The sequence below is a fragment of the Camelus ferus genome, chromosome 13, assembly GCF_009834535.1.
Source record: "Camelus ferus isolate YT-003-E chromosome 13, BCGSAC_Cfer_1.0, whole genome shotgun sequence".
Classification (NCBI taxonomy): Eukaryota; Metazoa; Chordata; class Mammalia; order Artiodactyla; family Camelidae; genus Camelus; species Camelus ferus.
Window position 1 is genome coordinate 41,013,203 of NC_045708.1, and position 27,607 is coordinate 41,040,809.

Genomic DNA, 27,607 nt, shown 5'->3' on the forward strand with positions numbered 1-27,607 from the left:
ATTGCGTCTTTGCAAGTCATCCAGAAATAATGTAGCGATATCATCTCTACAACTCCCCCTGCTTCCCCAAACCACGACTTTCCAATTCTATGTCTGGTTTCAGATGGATTAAGTATGTGACAAGAGTAAAAAATATTTCTTCAATGTAGCTACACAAAAGGAAACAGAATTTGCTCATGATTTTTATAAATGCATATCATCTTACTACAAAAAACTTAATTGCTCATGACAAAACTTTCGAGGACTCAAACAGATACGATTTCTCAATTCAAGTGACCTTGGTTTTTTTTCCCCTTATAGATTAAAACGTGATAATAGTTTAGAGACAAAATGAATTGTCCAAAACCACACAGTAAAGTCAGCCTGCCCCGTGAAATATCAGACCTATAGTGAATATTCAGAAGATTTTAATTTTGGAATCTGGACATACCATGGCAGTAAAGTGATTAAAAACAGTTAACATTTGAAACCCCAAAATTCTTTGCTGAATGCTGAGAAATATTTGCGATACAATAAGATCGTTGTTTTTATCTGATGATTAACTCTATCCTCAGGATGCTATCAAATACAAGCTCACCTAAGACACATGACATAAAACAATGATCTAGAGCTCCCAATAGCAAAGGAGTGAGAACATACAAATTCTTGTAGAGATTTATTTTTTAATTTATATTTGAAAAATGTTCCTAACAGATGGGAAAAAGTAAGGAGCTATTCATAAAATCTTTGGCTTATTTCCATAAAAATGCTCCATTTATTGAACAGGAAACAAGGTGTAGAATGTACTTTTAACCAAACTAAGAATTCATTTCTCCAATTTATAAAAGCTTTTCATTCCTGCTACTACTAATTCAAACATCTCCTCATCTGATACTCCTCAGTAGGCTTGACTCTGTTTATTACATTATGTTAAATTGATTAATTTTATTGAAGTATATAGACAGTTTACAATGTTGTGTCAATTTCTGGTGTACAGCATAAAGTTTCAGTCATACATATACATATTCATTTTCATATTCTTTTTTTATTATAGGTTACTATAAAATATTGAATATAGTTCCCTGGGCAATATCCAGTAGAAACTTGTTTATCTATTTTATATATAGCAGTTAGGATCTGCCAATCTTGATCTCCCAGTTTATTCCTTCCTACCCCTTTTCCCCCTGGTACCCATAAGGTTGTTTTCTATGTCTGTGAGTCTGTTTCTGTTTTATAAATAAATTCATTTGTGCCTTTTTTTTTAGATGCCACATATAGGTGATATCATATGGTATTTTTCTTTCTCTTTATGGCTTACTTCACTTAAAATGATGATCTCTAGGTCCATCCATGTTGCTGCAAATGACATTATTTTATTCCATTTTATGGCTGAGTAATATTCTGTCATATATATATATATATATCCCACAACTTCTTTATCCAGTCATCTGTCAATGGACATTTAGGTTATATCCATTAGACTTGACTCTTTAAACTGAGCTCAAGAATAAGCATTTATGGCATCCTCTCACAGTGAAGAAGAGAAAAAAAGCCATCCCTTTTCAAAGTTGATGAATTCTAGTGAGTGACAGGGGGAGGGGGTGTAGTTACTCAGTGTGACAAGAAACTTGCCAGATTGGCATGTTCCTGGTTTCTTTGATACTATGGCAACTTCTTTTTCATGTGAAAGTCTGGTGTTTGCTAGGGTATGCCCAAATTTTACAGAATGGATTTTGGACCTGTGAGGATAAGCAAGATGTTATTGGGAACTTCAGACTCTGGAGGGCACAGGAATGGAAAAGAGGGGTAATTATCAAAAATGTAGAACTAACTGACAAATTAAGAAGCAAAGTAAGGAAGGACTGGTGAGTGTCTTTACAACCAATGCAGAAAGGCTTTCCAGCAATAATTCAGAGTTGAAGCTGAATTTTGGATTCAAGGAACATAATCAATGTTGGAACTTAGAAACCTAAGATTTATTAAAGACAGATTTGATTTATTCTGTCTCAAAAAAAAAAATTCTTGCTTGCCTTCTAGCTTGTTTTCAGCAAGCAACCTCAACGCCATTTAGCTTTTGCCCTGTAGGTATCGTAAAGACACCATTAGATTTTAGAACAAAGGAGCAAAGAAAAGGGCAGAAAAAGTGTATAATCACAGTCTTTTTTACAAGGCTATGTTTCTAAGGGTATTTATGTTATATGCAATGAAAGTAGGTAACAAAAATCAAGTTCCTTCTTTCCTATAATGAACTGCTGTTTTTACCCAAGAGTTAAAACATAAGTAACTTGTCTTTAAATTGTTTCTTGAGTACAAGTCTTCTCCTCGAGAAGGTAACAGCCTTCAGGGCATTATTCGTGAGCTATTTCTTTTGTATCTAGCATGGCAGACAATAAAAAAATCCTTGAGGCTTGGATTGTATTCTGAAAAATTAGCATTTAACTTACCCCCAACATTCCTCTAATGATTCAACTTTATAATAAGCCAAATAACAGTTAACTGAAAAAAAGCGATGTGAAAAGTAGCTGTAAGTTTTAGAAAAGTAAATTAGAATCAGTTTTTTTAAATGCCTCCAATTTTTAAAATTCATTGTTCTCTAAACAATAACTGAAGTAGATTATAAAAGGCTTGAAATGTACATTTTAAAAAAGAGGAAGATACTTAAGGTGATTTCTTTTTAATCCTCACGAGAAAAAAATTAAAGCCCTATTTCTAAGGATATAGTTAAAGATAGCTTTGAATTCTTTTTTTTTTTTTTTTTGTCCTGGAAAAACTCATGAGAGATGTTGTGATAAGTTTTTCATTATATATTATAATTTTACCATTTCAGCCAAGTACACCTGAAATTCTACACAAAGTGTTACATAATCTATGTGAGCAATCAGGTAGATCAAATAATGCAAGCGTGAAAGAGCAGGATCATTGTGGAGATGCCAACCACATACTCACTTTCCGAATTCTGGCAAGGGTGCCCAGGTGTCGAATTTGCATCGAATCCTCCTCCCAACATGCCTTGTTCTCCTGTCTCCCTTTATCCCAGTAATAGGAGAAGATTTCTGGGGCACTAGGATGATGACACAAAGAGGAAAAGACAAAATGGGGGAAATAAAAGCTGCCTCTAACCCTCGGAGGAGTGGAAGATGTTTCCTGGGAAGGGACCCAAGTGGAAAAAGCAGGTACAACAGACTTGGGCTGCCCAATTACGGTTTGCAGGGATAACTGCCATGACTGTGTGTGAATGATGTCCTTTCTATGTGGCTCGGCCCTTTACCTGAGAAACTTGTTGTAAGGGGCTTTGAACTAAAAGAACAAAATCACCTTTTCAATGGTTAGGGTTGTCACTGAGAGGAGACAATAAAACATTTTTCCTCTTTAGTTTTGTGGATAAGGATGGCAGCAGGGGGCGCCAGATGGACAAGAAGTATGAAGTATGGACATGGGAAATGGAAATGAGTGTGGGTCACTTGGGTTCTGCAAAGACTGGAGGTCAGAACCTAACCTCAGGGAAAACTCAGTTCCTGCAACATTTCTATTGCTTCCAAGACAAGCATGACCTGGGGAAAGAAGCATCATTTCTAAAGTAAAACTACTATTTTCTTTAGAATTTAGTTTACGAAGGACATTATTGTCTTCCTCTAGCCCAGATAAGTTATTATTTCTGGCTCTAAACAGTAATAGATTTAATGAGTGGACTAATTTTGTACAAAAGGCAAAGTCTGAATCCCTTGTCTCTGAACTTGCTAGTGAAAATAATACACCTTCTTGGCTTTATTCATTCATCAAATATTTAAAGGGGAGAGTATAGCTCAATGGTAGCGCGCATGCTAAGTGTGCATAAGGTCCTATGTTCAAGCCCCAGTACCTCCATTTAAAAATATATATAAATAAATAAACCTAATTATCTCTTCCACGAAAAAAAAAAATACCTTCAATGTGTAAGGCTCAGCAGAGCAAAAGACTGTCTTAAATAGTTGCTAATGATAGTGTATATACAGTGGGTAACTGCTTATTTTAACAAAAGAAATCATATCAGATTCAAGAGTGCTCCTTCATACCTCTCTCCGGTTGGAAAGGGTAGAATTATACCAAGTGCTCTGGGAACTCTTAGGGATGTGTGCTCCCCAATTGGAGCAGCACACAGAAAAGAAGAGTTGAGAATCACAACTGGATGGGAATACAATGAAGAATCAAAGTTTTCTTGTTCTTAGGCTTTTGCAGTTACTCTGTATCAAGAACGTCCTAGAAAGTGATAATTGCACGAAAGAGTTATAGTTACGGTTTAACAGAATGCCAGAGCAAAAGACTGATTCTAGCCGAGAGTAATCAGGGAATTCTTTGTGGAGGTGGAAAAAGATGGGCATGATTACATGATATAAGACTTTAAAAGGTAAGATAGCTCTTTAATTATTAAACAGTACATTCTTATAACATTAAATGAGAACCTAGGTGCTTGGGATACAAAGATAAACAGGATAAAACCCATGCCCTTGAATATTTCAGGCAGGGAGAAATATTTCTCTTCCCAAAGAGGGAAGAAAAAAACAATGCCATGGGAAAAATACAGTATTCTAGGACAAAAGTGATACAGTGCCTTATAGAAATAAACAAAAGGAAACCTTTAGTGCTACCTAGGATGGGATATATAAATTAAGATAAAATTATGCCTCAGCTGAGAGTTTACTCATTTGTTACTCATTCATTCAATTACCATGTATTAAGTGCCTACTATGTTCATGTTGCTTGCTCTCAAGGAGCTAATAGTCAAACAGTGGCTCAGACATCTAAATAGGTGAGTACAATGAGGGACCTAATTAAGTATACTTTACAGAACATTATTAAATACAGGGAGGTCAAATGCAGCTGGAGGTTGAGGAAAGGCTGCATAGAGGAGGTGAATTTTGAAACTATCTGTCAGGCAGAGTGTGACTGAGAGTACCAAGGACTAAAGATGTTCCAGACAATGAGAGCCATGGGAGAACAGGTACAGTGACTCACTGCAGCCTGAGGTGTCCACAGAATGGAAAGAGATTTGATATGTCTAAACCTTTGGATAAGAAAGATGAGGTTGGCACAAACCAGATAGAGGGCCTTCAGTGCAGACTTAAAGACTTTGAACTTGACCCTGAGGACCACTACCTTTCAAACTGGATTCCACTAAGTCCTTGAGTTCTAAGAAGTACCTCAGCAAGATGAAGGACAAAATAGCAGAGTTTAGGGGTCTGTGAATTCCAGTATAGAATTTTAAACATTAATCTGTAGGCAATGTAAGATCTTTGAATTTTTTTAAGTAATTTTTGGTTTGGTTTGGGGGGGCGGTAATTAGGTTGGTTTGTTTGCTTACTTAATGGGGATTGAATCCAGGACCTCATGCATGCCAAGTACACACTCTACCACTGAGCTATACCTTCCCCCAATCTTTAAAAGAAGGAAGTGTTAGTGTAAGAATGATTTTTGGAAGATTCATCCATCACCATACCATCAACCAGAATTGCTCCATTTCTCTCCTAAATCCTATTCATCCTTTCTCTTAAATAGCTCTCAAATTCATCTATCCCTCTCCTTCTTTACTGGAACTGCCAATGGTTCGGGTCCTTATTTTTTTTTCCTCTGGTTAAACATAAGAGCCTTTTCACTTACTGCTCTACAGTCTTCAGTTGGTCCTATCCACAACTTTGTCATATCACTTATTGTTCTATTTTGAAATGTATTAATTTAAATCTATATGTTTTCCATTGGAGTAGAAGTTCCTCGAAAGCAGGTATGGGAGTTCCTACAGGACTGTCAAATTGGGATCCACTGCTAAGTGTTCTATAGTTATGCATTCTATCATACACCATCATTTTATCCTTTTCTACAGGATCATTCCTTTCAACATACAAGTATGTTGTATTTTTATTCATCCTAAAAATTCACCCTTGTCTCCAACCCCCATTTGCTACTGCTCCCTTCATAGCAAAACTCAAGAAGTTCTCTGCTCTTTTTCATAGCAAAAGTTAAAAGAATTGTATAGAATCACCTTCTTTACTTCCTCACCTCAATTTTCTCATGAACTCACTCTGTTCTTTTATCTCCATCATTCCCCTGCAAAGTCATTTGTCAAGGTCATCAAATCCAATAGTCAACTTTCATTCTCATCTCACTTGGTCTCTTGGTAGCATTAGACATGATTGATAAATGTCTTGAAATAGTTGATAATAGCTCCTTACATTTCCTCCTACTTTAGTGTATATTCCTTTTCAGTGTCTTTTGCTAACTTCGCTTCCTTTTACATATCTCTAAACCTGGGACAGCTCAGTCTGAGACTATTCCTTTCGCTGTTTATAGTTACTTCCTAAGGTTTAGGAAGTAAAGGGGTCTAAGGGGTCTCCTAAGGGGGTCTCCAGTCCTACCGTATATGTGCTGATGATTTTGAAACCTACATTTTCAGTTTGGACCTCTTCCCTGAAGTTCACACTCCTGTGGTCAACTACCTGCTAGCCATACCCTTTTGAATTTCTGTTGAACACCTCACACACATCATGATCAGAAAAGAATTTTGTCCCTCATCCTCCCCTTCTTCCCAGCTTATCTCTCATGAGGTCTTTTGCATGTCAATCTGTGGCTCGCTTCTTCATCTAATTGGGCCCAAAACCTAAGTCTGATTCCTCTTGGTGCTCACATCAAAATATATGCCAAACCTGAATGCGTCTCACCATCTTCACCACTAACACCCTCGTGTAAACGACTATCAGCACTTCTCTGGTCTACTACAGTAGCCTCTTAACTCGTTTCTTTTCTTCCACTCTCGTCCCCTCAGACTCTTTCCCACACAGCCATCTAGAGAGATCTTTTAAGTTTATAATTCATATCACACCACTCTCCTATTCACAAATCTTCCAAAATTTGTGATTACACTTCAAAAAAAATCCAAAGCTTTTTTAAACATAGCCTACCCAATATGACCTGGCTCTAGACATTCTAATTGCAAACCCCTCCATTCACACTCTTGTACTGATCACTCTGACACATTGACTTTCTTGATCTTCCTCCAGTAGGCTCTTCATGCTGTCTCAGGGCCTTTGTACTTGGCTGTTCTTTCTGTCTAGAGTGCTCTTATCTCAGATATTTCAATGGCTCCTTCCTTCAGAGAATTCCCAGGTCTCTGCTTAAATGTTACATTTTCAGCAAGGACGTCTCTGATAACGTATATAAAATACGTATTTGATCCTCCCCACTTCCCCACTTTCGTCCTTGTGTCCACTTATTCTGCTTTTCTTCACAGTGCTTGTCACTAACAATATATTGTATTGTATATTTATTTGTTTATTGTCTGGCTCACAGACTAGAATGTGACAAAGGCTCTCTCCTTGACCTAACTCTTATCAGGCTCCTCTGAGACTAATGAGGCTCCATCCATGGGCATGTCCTCATAAGCCCAGGCTTAGCAAGAATCCTGCTAAGTCAGTTTAGCCAGAATAATCATCCTTGATATCCAACAAAATTCCTCATCCTCACCATCACCTTGGCCTGCCTCCAGGAAGGACCCTATCAGGTTAGTTTAGCAAAGATTTATCCTGCCCTCTTAGTAATTTTCCACCCACTGATAGTCCTGCCTTCTCCTTGGCTATAAATCCCCACTCTTCTTTGTTGTATTTGGAATTGAGCCCATCTCTCTCCCCTACTGCAAAACCCCACTACAGTAGCCCCTATACTTACAGCAACAGTCCTGAATAAAGCATGCCTTACCTTCTTTAAAATTGTCATGAGTAGTGTTTTATTTAACAAATGTTAACACTGTGAATGGTAAACAAATCAGGCACCAGGTTTGTCTTGTTCATTACTATATCCCCAGTGCCTAGAATAGTGCCTATCACTCAGCAGGCATTCAACGCATCTTTTTCAATGACTGAAAGCATTTAGAACAAGGAACAATATACTCAAAGAATCTGAGAATCTTTAATTGGTGAAATAGCTAGTTTTATACCATTTTTAAAACATTTCAATATTTTAAAAACAGAGGGTGAAAAGTTTATTAATGTATATCTTAAAAAATTAACACAGTTAATTTCGTAGTATCAGAACCTCAGAGTTAAGAGCCCTTAAAGGGTACCTAGTGCAAACCCACATTCTAATTTAAAAAGAAATGAAAATCACTGGTTATTCTTTTAAGGTCTTTATTCTTGGAGGGAGAGTTATTTTATTATTTACAGAGTATCTGGAAAATTTTAAATTAGCTAATTGATCTTAAGTTTGCACTAATTAAAGCTTTGTAGTTTATGTTTACAGGATTGAGCCAAAAAGCCAGAGCATTAATAACCACTGGAGATCATTAAAAGTATTTTATAAAAGACTTCAAACTGGCTATATTGCATAGTTTTGTCAAGGGTTGTTTGAATTCCAAAGCACAGCCATAACAAAAGTGATAATCAATTCAAGGTGACACTGGTATCTCTATTCAAACCTCACCAGTTTAAAAGCACAGGATAGATAGGCAGGCACTGAATCCATGCCAGCAGGGAAATAATTGATTTAACTGATCTAAAAGTATGTTTGAGACAAGCTGTCAACACACACATGAAACCAAGATTCTAAAAATGCTGTTAGATCCATAATGTTTATACAGCAAAGCAAGCAACCTTTGTTATTCCAATTAATGCATCTGCTCACAGAGGAAATCTGATCCAAAATGTTTTATTATTTTCTCAACTACACTGAAAAAATGTTGACTCATACTGAAGCAATTTAGAAATGTACTCAGCCACAAAATGGAAAGGGATTACATTAAGTTTAGTATTTGTTCCTAGGGGAACTGCTAAAGATAACATCTCAAAGGTTTACACTTCCTTGAAAGGGTTTTAAGTGTTACCACGTGTATTGTATCTACTTACCTTTTTGAAGGGTGTTGGGCCAGGTAGTTTTATTCTTTCAACCTTAAAAACCAATAATTGTAAATGTCAAGAGGTAAGATGTGTGCAGGGAAAATAATGTACCAAGATCAAGCAGTTTGTTGAGATACCTTGGGCTACAGCCTACAGTAGTGCATAGTAATCTCGTTTTTCCTTTGACAGTTTCATTCTAAACCGGGAAGTGGGATTTGGGAGTTGAATTTCCCAACAACTGAAACAAACTTTAAAAATAATCTAGTTCAACACTTTACTAGTTTTACCAATGAGATGTAAGTGATCTGTTTAAGACACACTGCTAAGTGGCTAAGCTGGGACATCATTTTTATTTATCAGGATTTTTGTTTCTAAATACTGTGCTTTGCTTACACCACCATACTACCTTTTATGATCAAGAATAATTATCGAGCTAAATCCAACAGGGTTTAGGATATTCAACAGGCAAAATGACCCACTTTTCCAAAGAATAAATGACATTTTAAAAAAGAGGGAGGAAAAATATCACAGATTAAAAGACGTAAGATCTGTATCAACAAAATGCTAACTGTGGACTTCTTAAAATCTTGATGAGAAGAAACTAAATGTAAAATTACATTCTTAAGACAATCAAGGGAACACAGAGTGGATTTTTTTTAATAGTAAGGAAGTTTTGTTAATTTTGTTAGACATGATAATGGTCATATGGTTATGCTAAAAAGAAGTCCTTATCTATTTAGGCTATATACTGAAATATTTACCAGCGAAATAATCTATCTGGTTGTTTGCTATAAGACACCCCAGGAAATAAACAAATTAAACAGTGCAAAGATAGATTGGTAAATATTAACAATGTTGTTAATCATTAAGGGTGGAGGTTATTTATTCTAGTTTGGTGTATGTTTGAAATTTTTCATAAGAAAAATAACAAAGAAGTTATTATTGAACTTATACTTCAGATAAGAAACCATTGACACACTTTATTGAGTCCAACTTTCTTTTTATTTTAAATTGCAGAACCATCACAGGAAAACCTTATCATGTATCTCTACGGTCCTATACATTCTGGGTTCTGCTGATCTCCAACCTCACTAATGAGTGCTGCACCGAGATGGAGAATTCTGCTTTGGATTTAATCTGTGTGTGCATGATGTGAAACTATTAATTTTGACTTATTTTTTAAAATGCTCTTCCCTGTTTTCCTGTTCCTTGGTGCTACAGTTCAGTAATCATTTTACTTCAATTCAACAAATATTTCTGGAATGATGTACCAAGTACTGTCAGGCCCTAGGAACAGCAGATGGGGTATGTCGTTTTCCCGTGTATATGAAACATTAGTTTATATATGAAAGTATGTGAAAGATACATGAAATATCCATATATAATAACAGAACTGATGGGTGCTGTACTAACTACATGGAAGAAAGCGCTTGAGAGAACCCTGAAGAGGACGTTTGAACAAAAACTTGATCAATCATGTTAGAGGAAGGACAGAATCATATTTTTATAGAGTGAATAGAAAGATAAACTATGATGAGGCAATCAAAGAATATTCAGACAAGAAATGTAGAAAACTAGTATTATAGAGGTATGTGGGATAGCTAATTTATAAAAATGTTATTTTTCTGAATTTAGGGATGTTATTTGTCAGCTTCCAAAAATTTGTAGACGTGGTTTTTCATTTTGAATATTCATTTTCATCCCCAATTTTGTATTTTTTCATTAAAGGGGTTCCCCCCATATTGTGTAAACTTCAGCTGCCAGGCCAGCTAAATTCACTACAGTGACTGTAATTTGCTAGGCTACATCAGTGCTAAGAATACATCCATCAGTGAACAAAAATAGAGGGGGAAAAAATCTCTCCTGAAGCTTACATTCTAGTTGAGAGAGACAGACAACACAAAAATAGAACAAACAAGTAAATTAAATAGTATGTTAGAAGGTAAGTGCTGTGGAAAAAGTGGAGAGGGGGCAGGGGGAAGAAGAGTGCAGGGCAGGGAGCGTGGTTGGGTGTCAGAGCAGGTACAGCGCACGGAGAAGCAACGATGTGAAGGCACTGGTTATTGATAATACCGATGGAATCTAGTTAAGCTTATCAGTTTAGTGGTGCTCCATTATTATTCTCTTACTCAGGCCCCTGATTAAGAATATTTGAAGTCAAACGACTCCAAAGTTGCAGAAGTAGGAGGGTAAATCAGTAACAGTTGGACCAGGGTTAAGTGCTGAATGGCTACCAGGGACATTAATCTACCTGAGTCTGGTACTCACTAAACAACAGAGGGGCACTAAAACATCACTGGAAAATAATCCAATGGGGAATATTGTATTTATTAGAACTTCTTAGGGTGGGGTGAGATCCCCACGTGGCATGGCTCTTAAGGAGATTCCCTTTGTCAGGTTGTATTGCTGGGTAGGGTGAGGCAAATAGAGAACCATATCTAAAATATTCAGGCCAATAGAAGGCTGAGTGCTGCCCCTACGAGCTGTCCTTTCCAATCCTCACTCCACTCAGCATTCAATCTTTCCTCTAAATAAAAGTTGGGAAAATAGGTAAAAATATAAGTTCAAAGTATGCCCTAAAAATAATAAAAACATGAGACTGGGAGTATAATTGTTGGGGAGCAATATTTAAACATTTTGGAGCATCACACGTTCTTTTTTATACAGGTAGCTGTTGTATAGTAGAAAGATAAAAGGACAAGTCGGAACTAAGTATGAGTTCTGACTCCGCCACTTAGCTGACGAGCCTTGGGCAAATCAGAAAGAGAAAAACCAAGTTTTATCGTCTATAAAATGGGGGTAATAAATATTTTCTTTTATGACAATTAAGTGAGGTAATTGCATCTAAATGAGCTTTTTAAACAACAGGGTATCACTCCCTTGTTTGGCATAATAATAAAGATAAAAGGTAGTTTGTAGTTGCTAGGTAAAAATCATAGTTATGAGGTATATAGTAATTTGAGTTTCAATTATCAACCACTAGTTAAGACAGTGCAGAATGCTTTAAAATCTGTATTTATAGACTGTCTTCATATAGCTTCAGAAAAAAAGATAGCAATCTAACACACTAACATCTCTTAATGGAATGTTAGAACAAGAGACACATCTCATATCTCAAAAGCAGAATAGGTTTTTTTTTTTCTTACTTTCTTCAATGAGTACTGAAGGAGGAGTGACCTCTAACCAAATGATGGTTTAGCATCAAAAATAACTGGCTATTTTCTCCGAATAGCTGGCTAGGTAGAGTGATTCTTAAATGATACTTCTTGTCAGCAAGAAAGATGATCCCAAGAATGAACAAAAATAGCCTCTGTTCAACAGCTGTGATGTCTATAATTTATAAGCTGTGATCGTCTCTCATCAGATTGTCTTGGTGTCTAAGCAAGCATGGATGCATGTTTGCCATTTGTATACTCATCACGTCTCAGAAAACTTTTGTTACACCTTCTTCTTTCTGATCAACACATTTCTCTCTTTACATAGAAATAGTGCGATGAGACTACCTGTTGGAGAAATGTGTTGTCATGCACAAAGTTTAAAATGTTCAACTAATTCTTAAACATTTATTCCCAACCAGCAAATAATTTTTAAGCTTTGAAAGAAGGGCAACACTGAAGAATAGGACCTTGAAGGAAGGAAAGAAGGAAAGAGGGAAGAAAAGAAGGGAAGGAGGAAGAGAGAATCACTTTATTTTACTGTATTTTGGCAGTCTTTAATGCTCTGCCTGGGTGTCAGACGCCACTAGTTTCCTCTTACTGGTTTTTCCCCCACTTCAATTTTTACCTTTAATTTGTGCTCTTATATTGCTTTTGCTCTTCACAATTCTTTGTCCCTCATGTGTCTTACTTTCCATGCTCAACTACATTTACTTTCCCTCTTCATTTTGTTCACTGTTACCCTCTCGTGCAGCTCTGTCACAAACTATTTCTACGCTATATTTATATAACTACGTGCTAAAATACAATCGAGCAAAGAGTGGGACCGATTGGAGTACCTGGGGCAAATTAGTTAGAATTGAGAGCTCTAGAGCGGAGAGTCTCCTCCAATTATAGGACAAAATAATTGAGAATTAGACAGTACATAGACGAGGACCACTGAGGACAGCGCAGAATTGGGTTCTCTACGTGTGCCGTGACCTGTATGAAAACACTCAGCCCGTGACTCGAACTTCCTTGTGGCTCTCCTCCGACTGACCTTCGATCAAGGCCCTTCCCCATCTCCCCCTGCCCCGACTCCCCTTAGACCCACACCGGGGTTTTCACGTCCCTCTCCCCACTCCTGAAGCCCTCTCCAAAGTGGGCTTCCATCTCTTTCCAGTCGCTAAGATTCGGCCCAGACCTCACCCTCCCATAGCCATTCCCTCGGGTTCTCCTCCTCACCCGCCCCCAGCCCGGCTCTCGCCCTCCGCCCCCTCCCCCGTCCCCTCCCCCGTCCCCTCCCCCGTCCCCTCCCGTGCACACCTGTGGGTTCCCGACCCTCCCTGCTCGCCGCTCAGGCCCTCCCTCCCGCCGCCCTCCCTCCGCCCCGCCCCCAGCGCCCGGACCCTGGCCCCACCCCGGCCGCTCGCCCGCGGGGGCTCCGCGCGCAGACGCCCCCGCGCCCGCCCCGCCCACCTGCTCGCCGCCCCCACCGCCAGGCCCCGGCGTCCGGGGCCCCCGCCCCCCGCCGGCCCGCTGCACTGTGGGTAGGCGGCGGCTGCGGCGGCCGCCCTGAGAAGCCCGCGGCGGCGGCGGCGGCGGCGGCTGCGAAGGAGCGAGGTTACGCTCTCCGAACATGGCTGAGAAGCAGAAGCACGACGGGCGGGTGAAGATCGGACACTACGTGTTGGGGGACACGCTGGGCGTCGGCACCTTCGGCAAAGTGAAGAGTTAAGTACGCGCCGAGGCCGTCCGTCTCGCGGGAGGCCGAGCCCCGGAGCCCCGGAGCCCCGGGCGGGCGGTGAGCGGGCGGCGGGGCCTGGCGGCAGGTGGAGCGGCCCCGCCCGGGCCGCGCGGAGCCTGAGGACCCCGGGAGGGCAGGGGGCACCGCCCCGTCCCTCGGCAGCTGCCGGAGCCGGGTGCGGGGGTGCGGGCGGGGCGCGGGCGTCCCGGGTTCCAGGGCTGGCGCCCGCCGCGGGCCCCTCGGTCGGGAGCCCGGCGCTTCTCCGCGGTATCGATCTCGGTGCCCTCTTCTGTGAAACCGGGAGACTGGACTGATGGGCACGGTGCCCACCAGCTGGGGGGCTGTATGGATAGGGTTGGGGAATGACACACGTTCCTGAGGGTCGAGTTTCCGTCCCGTGCCAGGTGCCCTGTTAGATGCTTTACAGGTGTTCTCATTTAATCCTTATACCAAGTGGTATCGTTTAACCCTTAGACCAGGTGTAGGTGTTATCCTCACCCTAAACGTGAGAAAAGGAGGACCCTCCCCTCCCCCCAGGGGGTTTAAGAACGTGCTCAAGGTCACACCGAAATTGGCAGAACCAGGATGGTCTAAAATGTCCTCCAGTTTTGACCAGGCTGGGAGGTCCCTGCTGTCGCGGTTGATTCTTTCTTGTTCCCTGACTGGGTTGGTGGGGCTGACAGTTTAGGAGATGCTCCCGGGGCGAGAGGTGGGTGGGTCTTGCTGCCGGCGGCTTGAAACGTTGGAATGCAGCTGGATTGGGTCAGGGGTTAATTAGAACTGGTGGCGGGGGAGGTCTGAAGGTTGATGGTGTGTGTAAAATGGTTCCAGGAAGGCTTCTGGGATAGGGGAGAGAAAAAAGGGTCCTTGGTGTTGGATCTTGGAGGATGTAGGGCTGTGGCCCGAACTGCTAAGGCATGCTCTTCTGAGGTCTGTGTTCTTGGTGATGTGATCCCATTTTGGGTGTAGAAAAACAGGCTGCTTTTGAAATTTTTTTTTTTTTCAACGTAAACTCTTACTACTTACGTGTTGAACTTTCCTGTTTTTCTTGTTAGTAACAGTCACATGGGGTTTAATTAATTTGTCCGCTTTCCAGAACTAGAACCAGCTTATTAAACATACTTTCCTTTTGATTATTGCGGATCCAATGTTATAAGTAAAACATTTTCTTTTTTTCTTTTTGCTGTGGAAGTGTTGGATATGCAGTTTGGAGATTTTATTCTGAGGCCTCTTACTTCCTTTAAAAACGCATGTTTTAACCTTAAGACTGTTAAATAGAAGAAACTCATTGTTCATTTCTGTGGCAAGAATCAGCTCTTACTTCCATGTGTGTGATACCCTTTCATTTGCTCAGAAATGAGCAAATTATTGAGTGCCTGCAGTGTACCAGGCACTGTTCTGCGTAATGGGGATACGCTAGGAACAAAATCAGATTAAAGCCTCTCCTTTTGTGGGGCTTATGTTCTATTAGGAGAAGACAAACAATAATCATTTATATATAAAATATATGGTATGTTCAGCACTATTAAGAAAAATGAATCAGAGAAGGGAGGATAGGGAGTTCTCGGAGGTTAGCAATTTTCAATAAAATTGTCAGGCAAGGCCTCACAGACTGGGGTGATATTTGTATAAAGACCTAAAACGTTTGTAAAATTCTTCAAAGTTCTGTGAGGGCTGAGAAGTCCTGGCTTAGTTTTAAAAGACCTCAGAGTGGATAGTTGGGAGAATATATTTAGAATGAATATAGGAAGATTCAGGAATTAGATTAATGCCTGTAACATTACTATTATGTTTTGACTTTATATGCTGAAGCCAACAGTGCCTTTGCCATCTGGACATGTACAGACTCTCAAAGTTATGTAATGTACCCTACGCCCTTTCAAATTCGGTTAAAATTTTTGTTTGTCTTTTTAAATTCTTCTGTAATCTGAATGTTGACTAAAACACCCATCAGATCTGTTGGCCTGCTGTCAAAGGACAACTTAAATCTCTTTTGTGTATACTCTTGAGCTGATTCTAGGCACTGGCTTCTTAGAATGTAAACCAAGAAAAGGTACTTTGATTTATAAGAAATCCTTTTCCTGGAAGACTACTGCCCAGTGGGCAGGAAAGGGGTGTGTTCCTAACATGGTATTAGCTCCTCTCTAAAGTTAGACTGTGGTTTCCCATCCAATGTTAGAATTAGTACAGTTGCTTAATAAAAATTATAGAAATTGCTACTATCTAAAGTTACTAATTAACAGTTGATCCTTCAACAACATGGGTTTCAACTGTGTAGTCCGTTTCTATGGCAGATTTGGTTTTTTTAAAATATGTTTTGATTGACATAGTCTATTTACAATGTGTTAACTTCTGGTGTACAGCATAGTGATTCAGTTATACTTATATATATATATATATTTTTATTATAGGCTATCCTAAGGTATTGAATATAATTCCGTATGCTATACTGTAGGACCTTGTTGTTCTATATTAGTTATCTATTCTATATCAGTATCTGCAAATCCCAAACTCCCAATTTATCCCTTCCCACCCTCTTTCCCACCTGGTAATCTTAAATTTGTTTTCTGTGTCTGTGAATCTGTCTCTGTTTTGTAAATAAGTTCATTTGTGTCCTTTTTTTCAGATTTCACATACAAGTGATATCATATGCTATTTTTCTTTCTCTTTCTGGCTTACTTCACTTAGTGTGACGATCTCCAGGTCCATCCTTGTCACTGCAAATGGCATTATTTTATTCTTTTTTTGGCTGAGTAGTATTCCACGGTGTGTGTGTATCCTATACTATATATATATAGTATATACCACATACTATACTACTATATACACACACACACACACACACACATATATACTGTGTGTATATATGTGTATATATACATGTATCACAACTTCTTTATCCATTCATTTGTTGATGGATATTTTGGTTGCTCCATGTCTTGGCTATTGTAAATAGTGCTGCTATGAACATTAGGGTGCATGTATCTTTGAAATAGAGTTTCCTCCAGATGTATGCCCTGGAGGGGGATTACCAGAGTTTAGGGTAAGGTTATTTTCAGTTTTTTTAAGGAATCTCCATACTGTTTTCCATAATGGCTGTACCAAACTACATTCCCATCAGTAGTGTAGGAGAGTTCCCTTTCCTCCACACCCTCTCCAGCATTCATCTACAGCAGATATTTTCCAATAAATAACATGTGGTACTGCATAGTCTGAGGTTGAATCCCAGAATGCAGAACCATGGATACAGAGGGGTGACTACAAAGCTATACACAGATTTTTGACTGCCCAGGGTTCAATGCCTCTAATTCCCATGTTGTTCAAGGGCCAGTTGTAATTCTTCAAGGGACAAGAAACAAAAGCACATACATTTTTAAGAACAGCTTTGTTCAGGCATATTTTATATATCATAAAATTCACCCATTCCAAATATACAATCAGTGATTTTTAGTAACTTTACCGAACGGTACAACCGTCGTCATAGATAAATTTTAGAACATTTTCATCACCATAAGATTTCTCATGCCCATTTATAGTTATCCCTCAGCCCTAGAAAACTGCTAATCTGTTTTCTGTCTGTATAAATCTGCTTTCTCTGGACAGTTCTTATAAATAGCATCATTCAATATGAAGTCTCTCACGTCTTGACTTCTTCAACAATGCTTTTGAGGTTCGTGCATGACATAGCATGTGTCAGTAGTTTGTTCCATTTTCTTGCTGAATAATGTTCCATTGCATGGATATGCCACATTCTGTCTATGTGATCACCTGTTGGTGGACATTGTTTTCCATTTTGGACTATTACAAATAATGCCACCATAAATGTTCTCAAGCAAATCTTTGTGTGGACATATGCTTTCATATATGTCCTAAGATACCTTAGAGTAGAGTTGTTGCATCATATCATAGCTTTATGTTTATCTTTTGGAGAAATGGCAAGCAGTTTCCCAAGTGGTTGTACCATTTTACAATCCCACCAACAATGTATGAGGACTCCCATTTCTCCAAATATTCACTGACATTTGTTGTTGTTTGTCTTACTATAGCTATTCTAGTGAGTGTGAAATGGTGTATCATTGTGGTTTCAGTTTGCACTTTCCTGATGACTAATGTTGCTGAAAGTCCTTTCATGTACTTATTAGTCATTTGTATATCTTCTTGGGTGAAATATCTGTTCCCATATCTTTTGCTCATTTTTTTGATTGGGTTATTTTCTACCTTGTAAGTTAAGTTAGAAGAATTTTTTAAATAAATTCTGGATACAAGTCTCTTATTGGATATGTTTTGCAAATATTTTCTCCAGGTCAGTTTGACTTTTCATTTTTTAACAGTGTCTGTGGAAGTATAAATATTTTGAATTTTTATGAGGTCCCATTTACTGACTTTTTCTCTTTTGTGGACCACGCTTTTGGTGTTATATTTCAGAAATTTTTTGCTTTGGGTTTCAAGGATTTACTTACATGTTTTCTTATAAATGCTTTGTTTTAGCTCTTATGTTGACATCTATGACCTGTTTTGAGTTAATATTTGAGCATGGTGTATACTCAAAGGTCAACTTTTTGAATATGGATATCTGATTGCCCTAGCACCTTTTGTTGAAAATAAATGCATTTTTAATTGTTACAGATTTAGACTTTGTAAAATAAATTTCTAATAAAAAACTTAGTAGTAGATAATTTGGTTTTATGAGGCTATAAAAACATGGAAATGGAGGAGTGATGAACATTTTGTATGCCTTCTCTCTTAACTGTTGTATTAATCATACATTTTGAAAATTTAACTTCAATCGTTGATGTATCAATTTACGGACCAAAGTTAGGTACAATAAGAAGATGGAAATAGCTAGTTTTCATTTAATAGCACTAGTTTCAAGCTATTTTTAAAATATATGTGGCAATTCTACTTGTTGATAAATAATTAAAATATTGTTTAAAATACTTTAAATTGACTTTTCTCCATTGTTTAGACTACTAGGAGAGTGCTTATGAAAACAGATTATGTGGGCTCACAGAGTTTAAAAGTAATCCTTTTTATCTATTTAAATTTTTTCTCTATGTTGATTGTTCTGGTTCTTAACTCTTTCCAGGATAGGGAAGAACTGCTGTTTAAGAGCTCTTGTAATTAGACTTGCTCAGTTCTTACCTAAATAATAAAGGTGATAGAAATTCTAGAAGAATAGATCTGATGTTGTGTTATAAAAAAACTAGTTGAAGAAAAAAATACGTTTATAAAATAATAGTAATTATTTATTTTAAAAAAAGGCCTGTATTTTCAAGGTGAGGACTGATAGATTTATGAAATAACTACTTTTCACTGGAATTGTATACTGTAGGATACTTTGCAGTAACATTAGCCTCTTTCTCAGCGGGGTCTCATGGAATTACTTTTTCTGTTTTTCAAATAGTTATGTGCGTGGCTGACAGTATTGGCTTTCAAGAAATTAAGTAAATATTTTATTAATTCCCCATTTATTTCTTGAGATAAAAGAAAAGATGAACAAATGGAAAATTTCTATTATTATTTTTTTAAAACAAGCAGTGTTAGCTTTTTTGAAATGTAAATACCAAGTCCTAAATGATAATTGAATTCAGAAAGACTGACTGCCTGGTTAATTGGTGGACCAAATACACCTGTGTTATTTTGGGGGCTCACGCTGACGTTGTTTTTGATTCTTATGTAGAATCAAGGCCCTAAACAAGACATTTAACCTCTTTGGGCTTTGTTTTCTTCTAAAAGAAGACACTAGACCATGAAATTTGTCAGGTCTTTTGCAATTGTTTTTTTTTTTAAAGATTTAATTTTTTAAAAAATAGGTGCATTTAATTGTTCCTTCTGGCTTAATGGAACTTTAAGTTACTGAAAGCCACAGCTGAAATGAAGATGTAACATAGGGCAAAAGAAAAGGGAAAGTCATTTGTAACACTATAGTGATAAAAGCTACAGCTTGATTCAGTTTTTACTCTGTTCTAAATACTGTATATGCACTTGATTTTATTTTTCCCCAAAGTAATCCTGGATTTGATACTATCTCCATTTTACAAATGAAGAAATTGAGAATCAGTTACTTCAAGTAACTTGCCCAAGGTCATAGTGCTGGTAAGAGGGAGAATCGGCAAATTCAGGGTTCTCTGATGCAAGTCTGTGCTATGTGGAATGGAAACTAAAAATGCATAGAATGTTGTGAGTTTCAAACCTACAAGGATATAATTTTACATGTCCATAGACTTTTATTATGGATTAAGAAAATAAGGTTTAAATGTGTTTACTTTAATCCACATTTAGATAGAGTAAGTTTTTTGAAACTGCATGTGAATGGTTAAAATTTATATTTTTATATTCTCAATTTTTACTCTTGTGCCTCAAGCCATTGCACTTTTTACATGATAAATGTACTGAATTCTGACAGTTTTAACCTAGATTTCTTAAAAATACCAGGTACTTCAGGGTTTTTTTCCCCCCTATTATGAAAGTAATCTTGACTAAAAATCACCAGTAACCTTTAGTAACCAGACTAAAGAGAATTTATAAAATGCATTTGATGTCCTAGGAAGGAAGAGCATTGGCTTAGGAAGGCCATTAAGCTGGAGGTTTTAATTCCATTCCACTACTAGTTATATGAATTTGGGAAAACCATTAATCTTCTCTGAGCTTGTTTCCTCCTTTGTAAAATGGCAGTAACAGCACTTGGCCTACCTACTTTCTGGACTTTTTTTGAGGATTAAATGAGTTGAAGTACATAAACTGGTTTTAAAAAGATGGCTTACCGTACAAATATGGCACTGTTGTGGCAATGACTGATGGTCGTTGTTTGTGATGTGTTAATAAGTGTTTGCTGTGTTCAGAAAATACCTTCATTTCTGATCGCAACACTGAGACAGAGCTGTAATAACCTGCCCCTATTTTTTTGGTTGCCTGCATTGAGGAGAGTTCCTAATGATTAATTTATTTGTGCTATATGATACTTAATGTTTATATAAAAATGCAGTATCTTTTTTGGTTAGGTCATGTAATTTGTTTTTTCCCCACAGATTTGGAAAATACGTAAAGTAAGAATGAAATGCAAATAACTGAATGTTCATATAAGTTGCAAGCTAAACTGATTTTATTTTTGAAAATATGCAGATTGTAAACAAGTGTTACACTGCTTCATTACTTGGAAGTATTGTTTATTTTTCTGAAGTAATAGAACATTAGTGTTTGGATCAAAATCAGTTCGGTCATATTTCTCAAACAATTAAGTAAATTGTGTGCCATTTAGGTTTTTTTTTTCCTGATTTATGTATCGTTTATATGATTCCAACATAGGTAATTTTGTCCTTAATAGGTGAGTGGGTTTGGTTCATTTTGTGTAATCAATTGATCGACTCTCAAAAGATATTTTCCATAAGAGACAGTGTTATAAATGATGAATAGATTCAGGGTAAGTCCACAGAGGCAGCATGGTATATAGTATAGAGAACACTGAATTTGGAAGGCTTCCTGTGGAAGGGAAATTTTTTGTTATAAACCAACTTAAGCCAAAGTCACTTGATCTCTGAAAAAGGGAATAAGAGCATATGTTCATTTACCCTGTTGTGAGTAGTACATGAGAAAATGTAGGTGAAAAGATACTTAAAAGCACTTAACTCGTATGTACTTTTATGTATTCAGGTTCTATTATGTGCTTAAACCTGTAGTTAGCTGAACTCAGAATAATCTGTGATCTTGTTCTGAGACTAGCATTTATTTGATAATGAAGAGGAAGGGGTTACTATCTCCTGTTTTATTTTTCCCTGGTCTTCTTTCTTATTTCATTTGACTGTGTTCATTAAACTCGAATTCTCCAGGCGCTGCTCACTTACCACGCTCTCCTGTACACCATGAGTAAACATGCAGTGCATATATGCACACACATAGCGGATGTATGTTCTAGACCCCATGGCAGTGATCATAGAACTCTTGGAAGAAGGAGGCAAAGCTGGGAAAGAGGAGGAGGATGTGAGCAGAAGCTGGCAGTTTTTATGTGTAGGTCGTTGTAAAAGGTTCTACTTAGAGTAGAACCAAAATAATAAATGAAGTTCATTTTTTAAACTACAGAAAATGCAGACTCTGAGCTAAAATGGCTTTCTACAAATTTTCTCCTAGCATATCTGTGTAAATTTAAAAGGATTTTTGTAGTTGATCATATAATGAGGAAATTACCTCAATTCTGTGGACTTTCTCCCTTTCTCATGCTGACACAGCACTGCTTTATTGAGGGTTTTGCTTTGCTTTTTTGTAAAAACATACCAAAATACTCACTTATCTTGTGGTCCATGTTAGCTTTCTTTAAAGCATTTCATAGTACTTTGTAATGATAATACTGCCCCATTTATTCTTTTGACATTCCAGTTGTTTCCTTGATGATAGGGAAAATATTTTATAGAGAAAGTGGTTAATTTTTGAAGACAGGCAGATAGTTTAATTGGATCTAGCAGAAGATCTAATCTCAAATCTTTTAAGAGATAATGAGAAAGTGGGTGACTGAAGATCCCTAAAATATTGACTGTGTTATGAATGTGAGAGCCAGTCTCCCTAGCATATTAATTAGATACAAATATAAGAGAAAACACTTTGAATCAGGTTGAATAGATTTTCATCTATTATTTAAACCATTGAAATGCATATGCAAAAGAGTGTTTTTATTTTGAAATGTGGTGAACCATTTTATTTTTAGTATGGTGTTATTAAGGAAAGAATTTGAGGCAGCTCTTATCTCTGCTAATAATAGAAACCTTCACCCCTTCAAGGGAACAGTATTCTTGCTTAAGTGGTGTCTTATGCTTAACAATACTTGCCTCCATAAATTTCGTTGTATTTCTTTTGGTGGTGCTTTTTTAAAAAAATGTTAATAATTCCTTTTTAATTTGCCCCAAACAGCCTTTTATATGATTAAAGATAATCATGAAATCTTGCTATAATGTCTCATCCTGAATGCTGATGTATCCATTTATTAAAATACTTTTTTTTGAATCTTTTTTCTTCATGTTATTTTGCACATTTTATGTACTATTAAAAACTCAGTGAGCGGTATGTTCTCATTTAATATCTCTCAATTTCTAAATTATAAATTAGTTATAAGGTAGTTATCTAGCTATCATAATTGAAAATAATGGAATTAAAAATTTTAAATATACTATGAATTAAAAAAATTCTTACTTTACTTAAGAAATACCATGAGTATTAGTTAATTTCATTTTCTTTTTTAATGTGTTGGATCATAACTGGGTACTGTATGTATTCCATAATAGACTTCAGTTCTTACTTAATGAAACTTAGTAAATGAAATAATAGAACCAACATGTATTAAGCATCTACTGTGTTTAACCATATTGGATTTTAAGCAAACTATTTTTACCAGTGTTAAAAATATGGCAATGATACTACAACAGATGATTTACTGATTTAAAACAAAGTGGAAGATATTCATCACAGAATTTACTTAAATGATTCTTGTCCCACATTTGAATTCTAAGTGGAATATGAAATGATGACTCTCTACCGTTCACTCAGATTTATACAAGACTCCCTTAGTGCTGTACAGTTCACAGCTAGATACTGTAACAGTTATCCTGTATGGTAAAAACTTGATTTTAGCAAGAAATTTGACTTTGTGTTTTATGGCAGCTTTTTGGATAAGATAAAGAAATGTGCTCTGGACAGCTTATTGCTGATGAACAACTGTTCCCAAAGAATTTAGGTGTTAAAGGGAAATCTTGGTCATTTACTCTATTTAATAAGTATAGCAAGATTATCTGTTTGGGGTAGTACAAAGCTAGACAAGGTAATTAATAGAAAAATCACAGAATCAGAATTTAAGTTTGTATCAACTGTTGGGATTGCTAGGTTAAAATTTAATAGGGACAAGTATCAAATCTAGAACTTAGGTTAAAACAGAAAACAGATGCATGAAAGGGTAGAACAGTTGACAGCAGTTCCTACGATGATGGAGTTTTAGCTGACCAAGAGTCTTGGAAGTATATATTATGAGTGCTTAAATGTAGAAAATGTTATTGGATGGAAAATAGACATACAGAGGCCATGTTAGTTGGTAGTTGTAGAGGTAGTGTAGTTCTGTACTTTGGATTAAATAAGCTAAATACTGACTATTGGGTTCAGTTCTTGGTTCCACAATTTGGGAGAAAAAACTTAGCCCAATTATATTTCATTCAGAGAATGATCATTAAAACTAGGGAAGTTAAAAAAGTATTCCATATGAGGTATGGTAAAGGGTATTTTTCATATTCCGAGAAAAAAGTATTTTAAATGTGATAGCTGTTTTTAAATAGCTAAAGTACTGTCATCTGGAAAAAGATGTCACCGTATTCATTGGTGCATTGAAGGATAGAACTGTGACTATTCAGTGAATGTTTTAAGGAGGCAAATTATAATTCGAATTATGCGGATCTACCAGGAGACTGTCTAGGAGTGGTACAGCTTGTACCACAAATCAGTTATGTTTCTGTTATTGACATACTTACTTGGATACTGGATGGTTATCAGGATTGTTGCCATAAAATTTCTAATTTGCATGGTAAGTTGGCGTAGATAATCTGTAAAAGTTCTTTTTAACTTTAATACTCTATTATCGTGTATACATTTTTTCCTAGTATGATTGACTTCCACACCTGGCTATGACTTCTTATATGATTGACTTCCACACCTGGCTATGACTTCTTACTTGTATCAAATCCATCTTCTAGTTAAGAACAATTAGAAAATCTGGAGAATATTAAAAATCTGAAGGCAGCCGGGACTTAGTCAGTATCCCTATGAGAAGAAAAATGCATTGGAGTGAGTTTGGCATTTTGTTTGGCTTTTCTCTTTGAGTTATTTGCTAATTTGTAAAAAAGGTAAATGTAAGAAGCCACACAGAGATTAGTGGCCAAATGGCAAAAAACAAACAAACAAACAAAAAAACCTAAGCAGAGTTTGAATCCTGGGGAGATCAACAGTTCACAACTTATCAAGGAGGAGAGTCCAGGTAACCAGCTGGTTGCAGCCCTCTGAAGACTGAAATCCTTAGCATCAGCTTAATCCAGGACTTACTAGGATGATCTATGTCCTATCTGTATTCTTCGGAGCAAAATAAAATCAGGTGGACCCTTTACAGTTTTTCACACACAGTGTTCAACATTCCAGGGGCTAAGGCCAAGACAATAGAGAAAAACTCATAGGTGATTCAGATATTAAAGCTATCAGGCATAGACTTTAAAATAATAGTGATTGGAGTGATGTTAGCATTATGGTGATGTGGGTTGTTCCTTTTTTCTCTCCTCTTTAATTTACAGATAATTGGACATGCGGACATGCATAACCAAAAAAAAAAAAGCACTTCTGCATAGCATACCAGGGCACTCGAGATCCATCCATCTGTGTTCCCTAAAGTGGGTGGATTGGATTGCAGAAGAGGCTGTCGTGTGAGAGAGTGGTGGCAGTGTAGAGGTGGTGGCAGCAGGTCTGGCAGTGGGCCAGCGCAGTCCTTTCTGGCAGAGGAGGTAAAGGTGGAAGTGGTGAGTGAGATTCTGCCCTCTGTGCGTGCTGCAGCTGGAGGGACTTGTTGCTGTCTCTGAGGAGAGACCTCAGTGACTCGGGGGAGGGAAAGGAAAGGGAAATAGATGAAAAGAACTGAAGGAAAGCATCTTCTGCTGTCGGTCCTAGGATTCTGGCAAGAGGACTGCCCATGGACTGCTGGGACCTCTCACCCCAAACTTGGGGATGCCCCTACTAGGCTGTGGGCACACCCAAACCCTAAGTGCTAAATATACACCTCCCCAATTCTTCCGCCAGCCACTCTCCCCCTTTTTTTTTCTCCCTGCCAGCCTTTTTCTTTTAATGCACACTCTCAACTCTCAACCTTAGTAATGAGTTAACGCTGGTAAGAACAATGAAAAACTGGTGCTGTGGCGCCATCTTCTGGAACACAAAAGGAAGTCTTCTAATTACCATTCTACTGAGGTGTTAGAAGCAAAGTAAACAAAGCCTTGTCTAAATAAAGGTATTTGCTACCTCAAATATGGCAGCAAAGCCTGTTTTCATCAGGTACCATGGAAAAAAATAATTGTAATATGGTATCACGAAAAGGAAAGGACAATTTCCCACAACCAAACCCAAAGACATTGTCATCTAACTGATAAAGAGTTGAAAATAGCTGTTATGAGGAAATTCAGTGAGCTACAAAAAAACTTAGGCAATACAATGATCTTGAGAATAAAAATAACAAACAGAATTCTGAGTACTTTATCAAAACGATTGAAATTCTGAAAAGGAACCAAACAAATGTTGGAGCTGAAGAACTCAGTAAGTGACATGAAGTATTAGGTTGCAGTGGAAATAGAGCAGATCAGATAGAAGAAAGAATTAGTGAGCTTGAGGACAGGAATATAGAAATGATTCAGGTGACAGAGGAGACAAAACTAAGATTTTTAAAAAGTGAAGAAACCCTACAATAACTCTGACTTTATCTAATGAGCCAAAAGGAGGAGAGGAGAAGGGAAGGAGAGTAGAAACTGTATTAAAGAAATAATAGTTGAGAATTTTCCAAACCTGGGGAAGGAACTGGATGTACAAGTCCACAAAGCTTAATAGAACCTCTGATTATTTCAACACAAAAAAAGACATTCTCCAAGATACGTTATATTGAAACTGTCAAAAGTCAATGATAAAGAACTCTAAAGGCAGCCAAGGAAAAATAGACAGTAACCTACAAAGTTACCCTCATTAGGCTATCAACAGATTTCTTATGAGAAGCTTGATAGGCCAGGAGAGAGTGGAATGACATATTCAAAATACTGAAAAATAAAAGCTGCCAACCAAGAATACTCAATTTGGCAAAATTATCCTTCTTGTATCAAGGAGAAATAAAAGCTTTCCCAGACAATCAAAAGGTAAGGGAGTTCACTAACCACTAGACCTGCCTTACAAGAAATGTTGAAAAGAGCTCTTCAAACTGAGATGAAGAGATGAAAACACACAAAACTATGGCTAAGATGATAGAAAACTAACTTTTTTAGAGTAGTATATTAAATTCTTAATTGTAGCATGGAGGTTAAAGGAAAAGAGACTGAAAAGAATTATAGCTACCATGTAATGAAATCACAGCATAAAAAGATGATTTGTGATGTCAAAAATGTAAAAGGGGAGGAGTAAAAGAATGGAGGGAAGAGTAGAAGAATGGAGGGAAGACTGAAATAATGGAACCTATATAGGCAAGTGAAGATAAGTTGCTATCAGCAGGAACAGGGACTATTAAATCTATGAAATGTCTTTTGTAAATTTCATGGTAATCACAAAGCAAAAATCTAGAATGGAGAATGAAACATAAAATGGGAGACTGAGCAAATTACCATGAAAAATCACCAATAACTGGTTTAAAAAGGCAGTAGTAAATTCTTATATATCAGTAATCACCCTAAATGTAAATAGATTGAACTCACCAATAAAAAAGGCACAGAGTGGCTGGACTTAAAAAAAAAAAAAAAGCAAGATCCAACTATATGTGACCTACAGAAGACTCTTTAGCTCTAAAGACACACAAAGGCTCAAAGTGAAAGGATGGTTGATAATATTACAAATAAATGGAAACCAAAGAAAGTTGAGTATAGCCATACTTATATCAGACAAAATAGACTTCAAGTCAAAAAGTTTAACAAGAGACAAAGATGGTCATTGTATAATGGTAAAAAGGTCAGTATATCAAGAAGATACAATGGTAAATATATATGCTCCCAACATGCAAGCACCAGAGCTTAAGGGAGAAGTAAACAATAATGCAATAATTATAGGGGACTTCTGTGTTCCACCATCAGCAGTTTTTAGATCATCCAAATTTAACAACGAAACATTGGAATTGAATCACACTTTAAAACAGTGGA

At 37.3% G+C, this 27,607-nt stretch overlaps 1 protein-coding gene across 3 annotated transcripts in view; it reads left to right on the plus strand.

Annotated features, from left to right (window-relative positions):
- The first annotated feature begins 13,506 nt into the window (after positions 1–13,506).
- PRKAA2 (protein kinase AMP-activated catalytic subunit alpha 2) overlaps positions 13,507–27,607 on the plus strand; it is a 58,203-nt gene continuing 44,102 nt past the window's right edge. Inside the window, exon 1 of one of the 3 annotated variants that reach the window (XM_032494387.1) lies at positions 13,507–13,701. In XM_032494387.1, the coding sequence (XP_032350278.1) occupies positions 13,608–13,701 (94 nt within the window). In that variant the 5' untranslated portion in view covers positions 13,507–13,607. The remainder of the gene's footprint in view (positions 13,702–27,607) is intronic. The other 2 variants (XM_032494385.1, XM_032494384.1) reach the window with 2 other exon arrangements.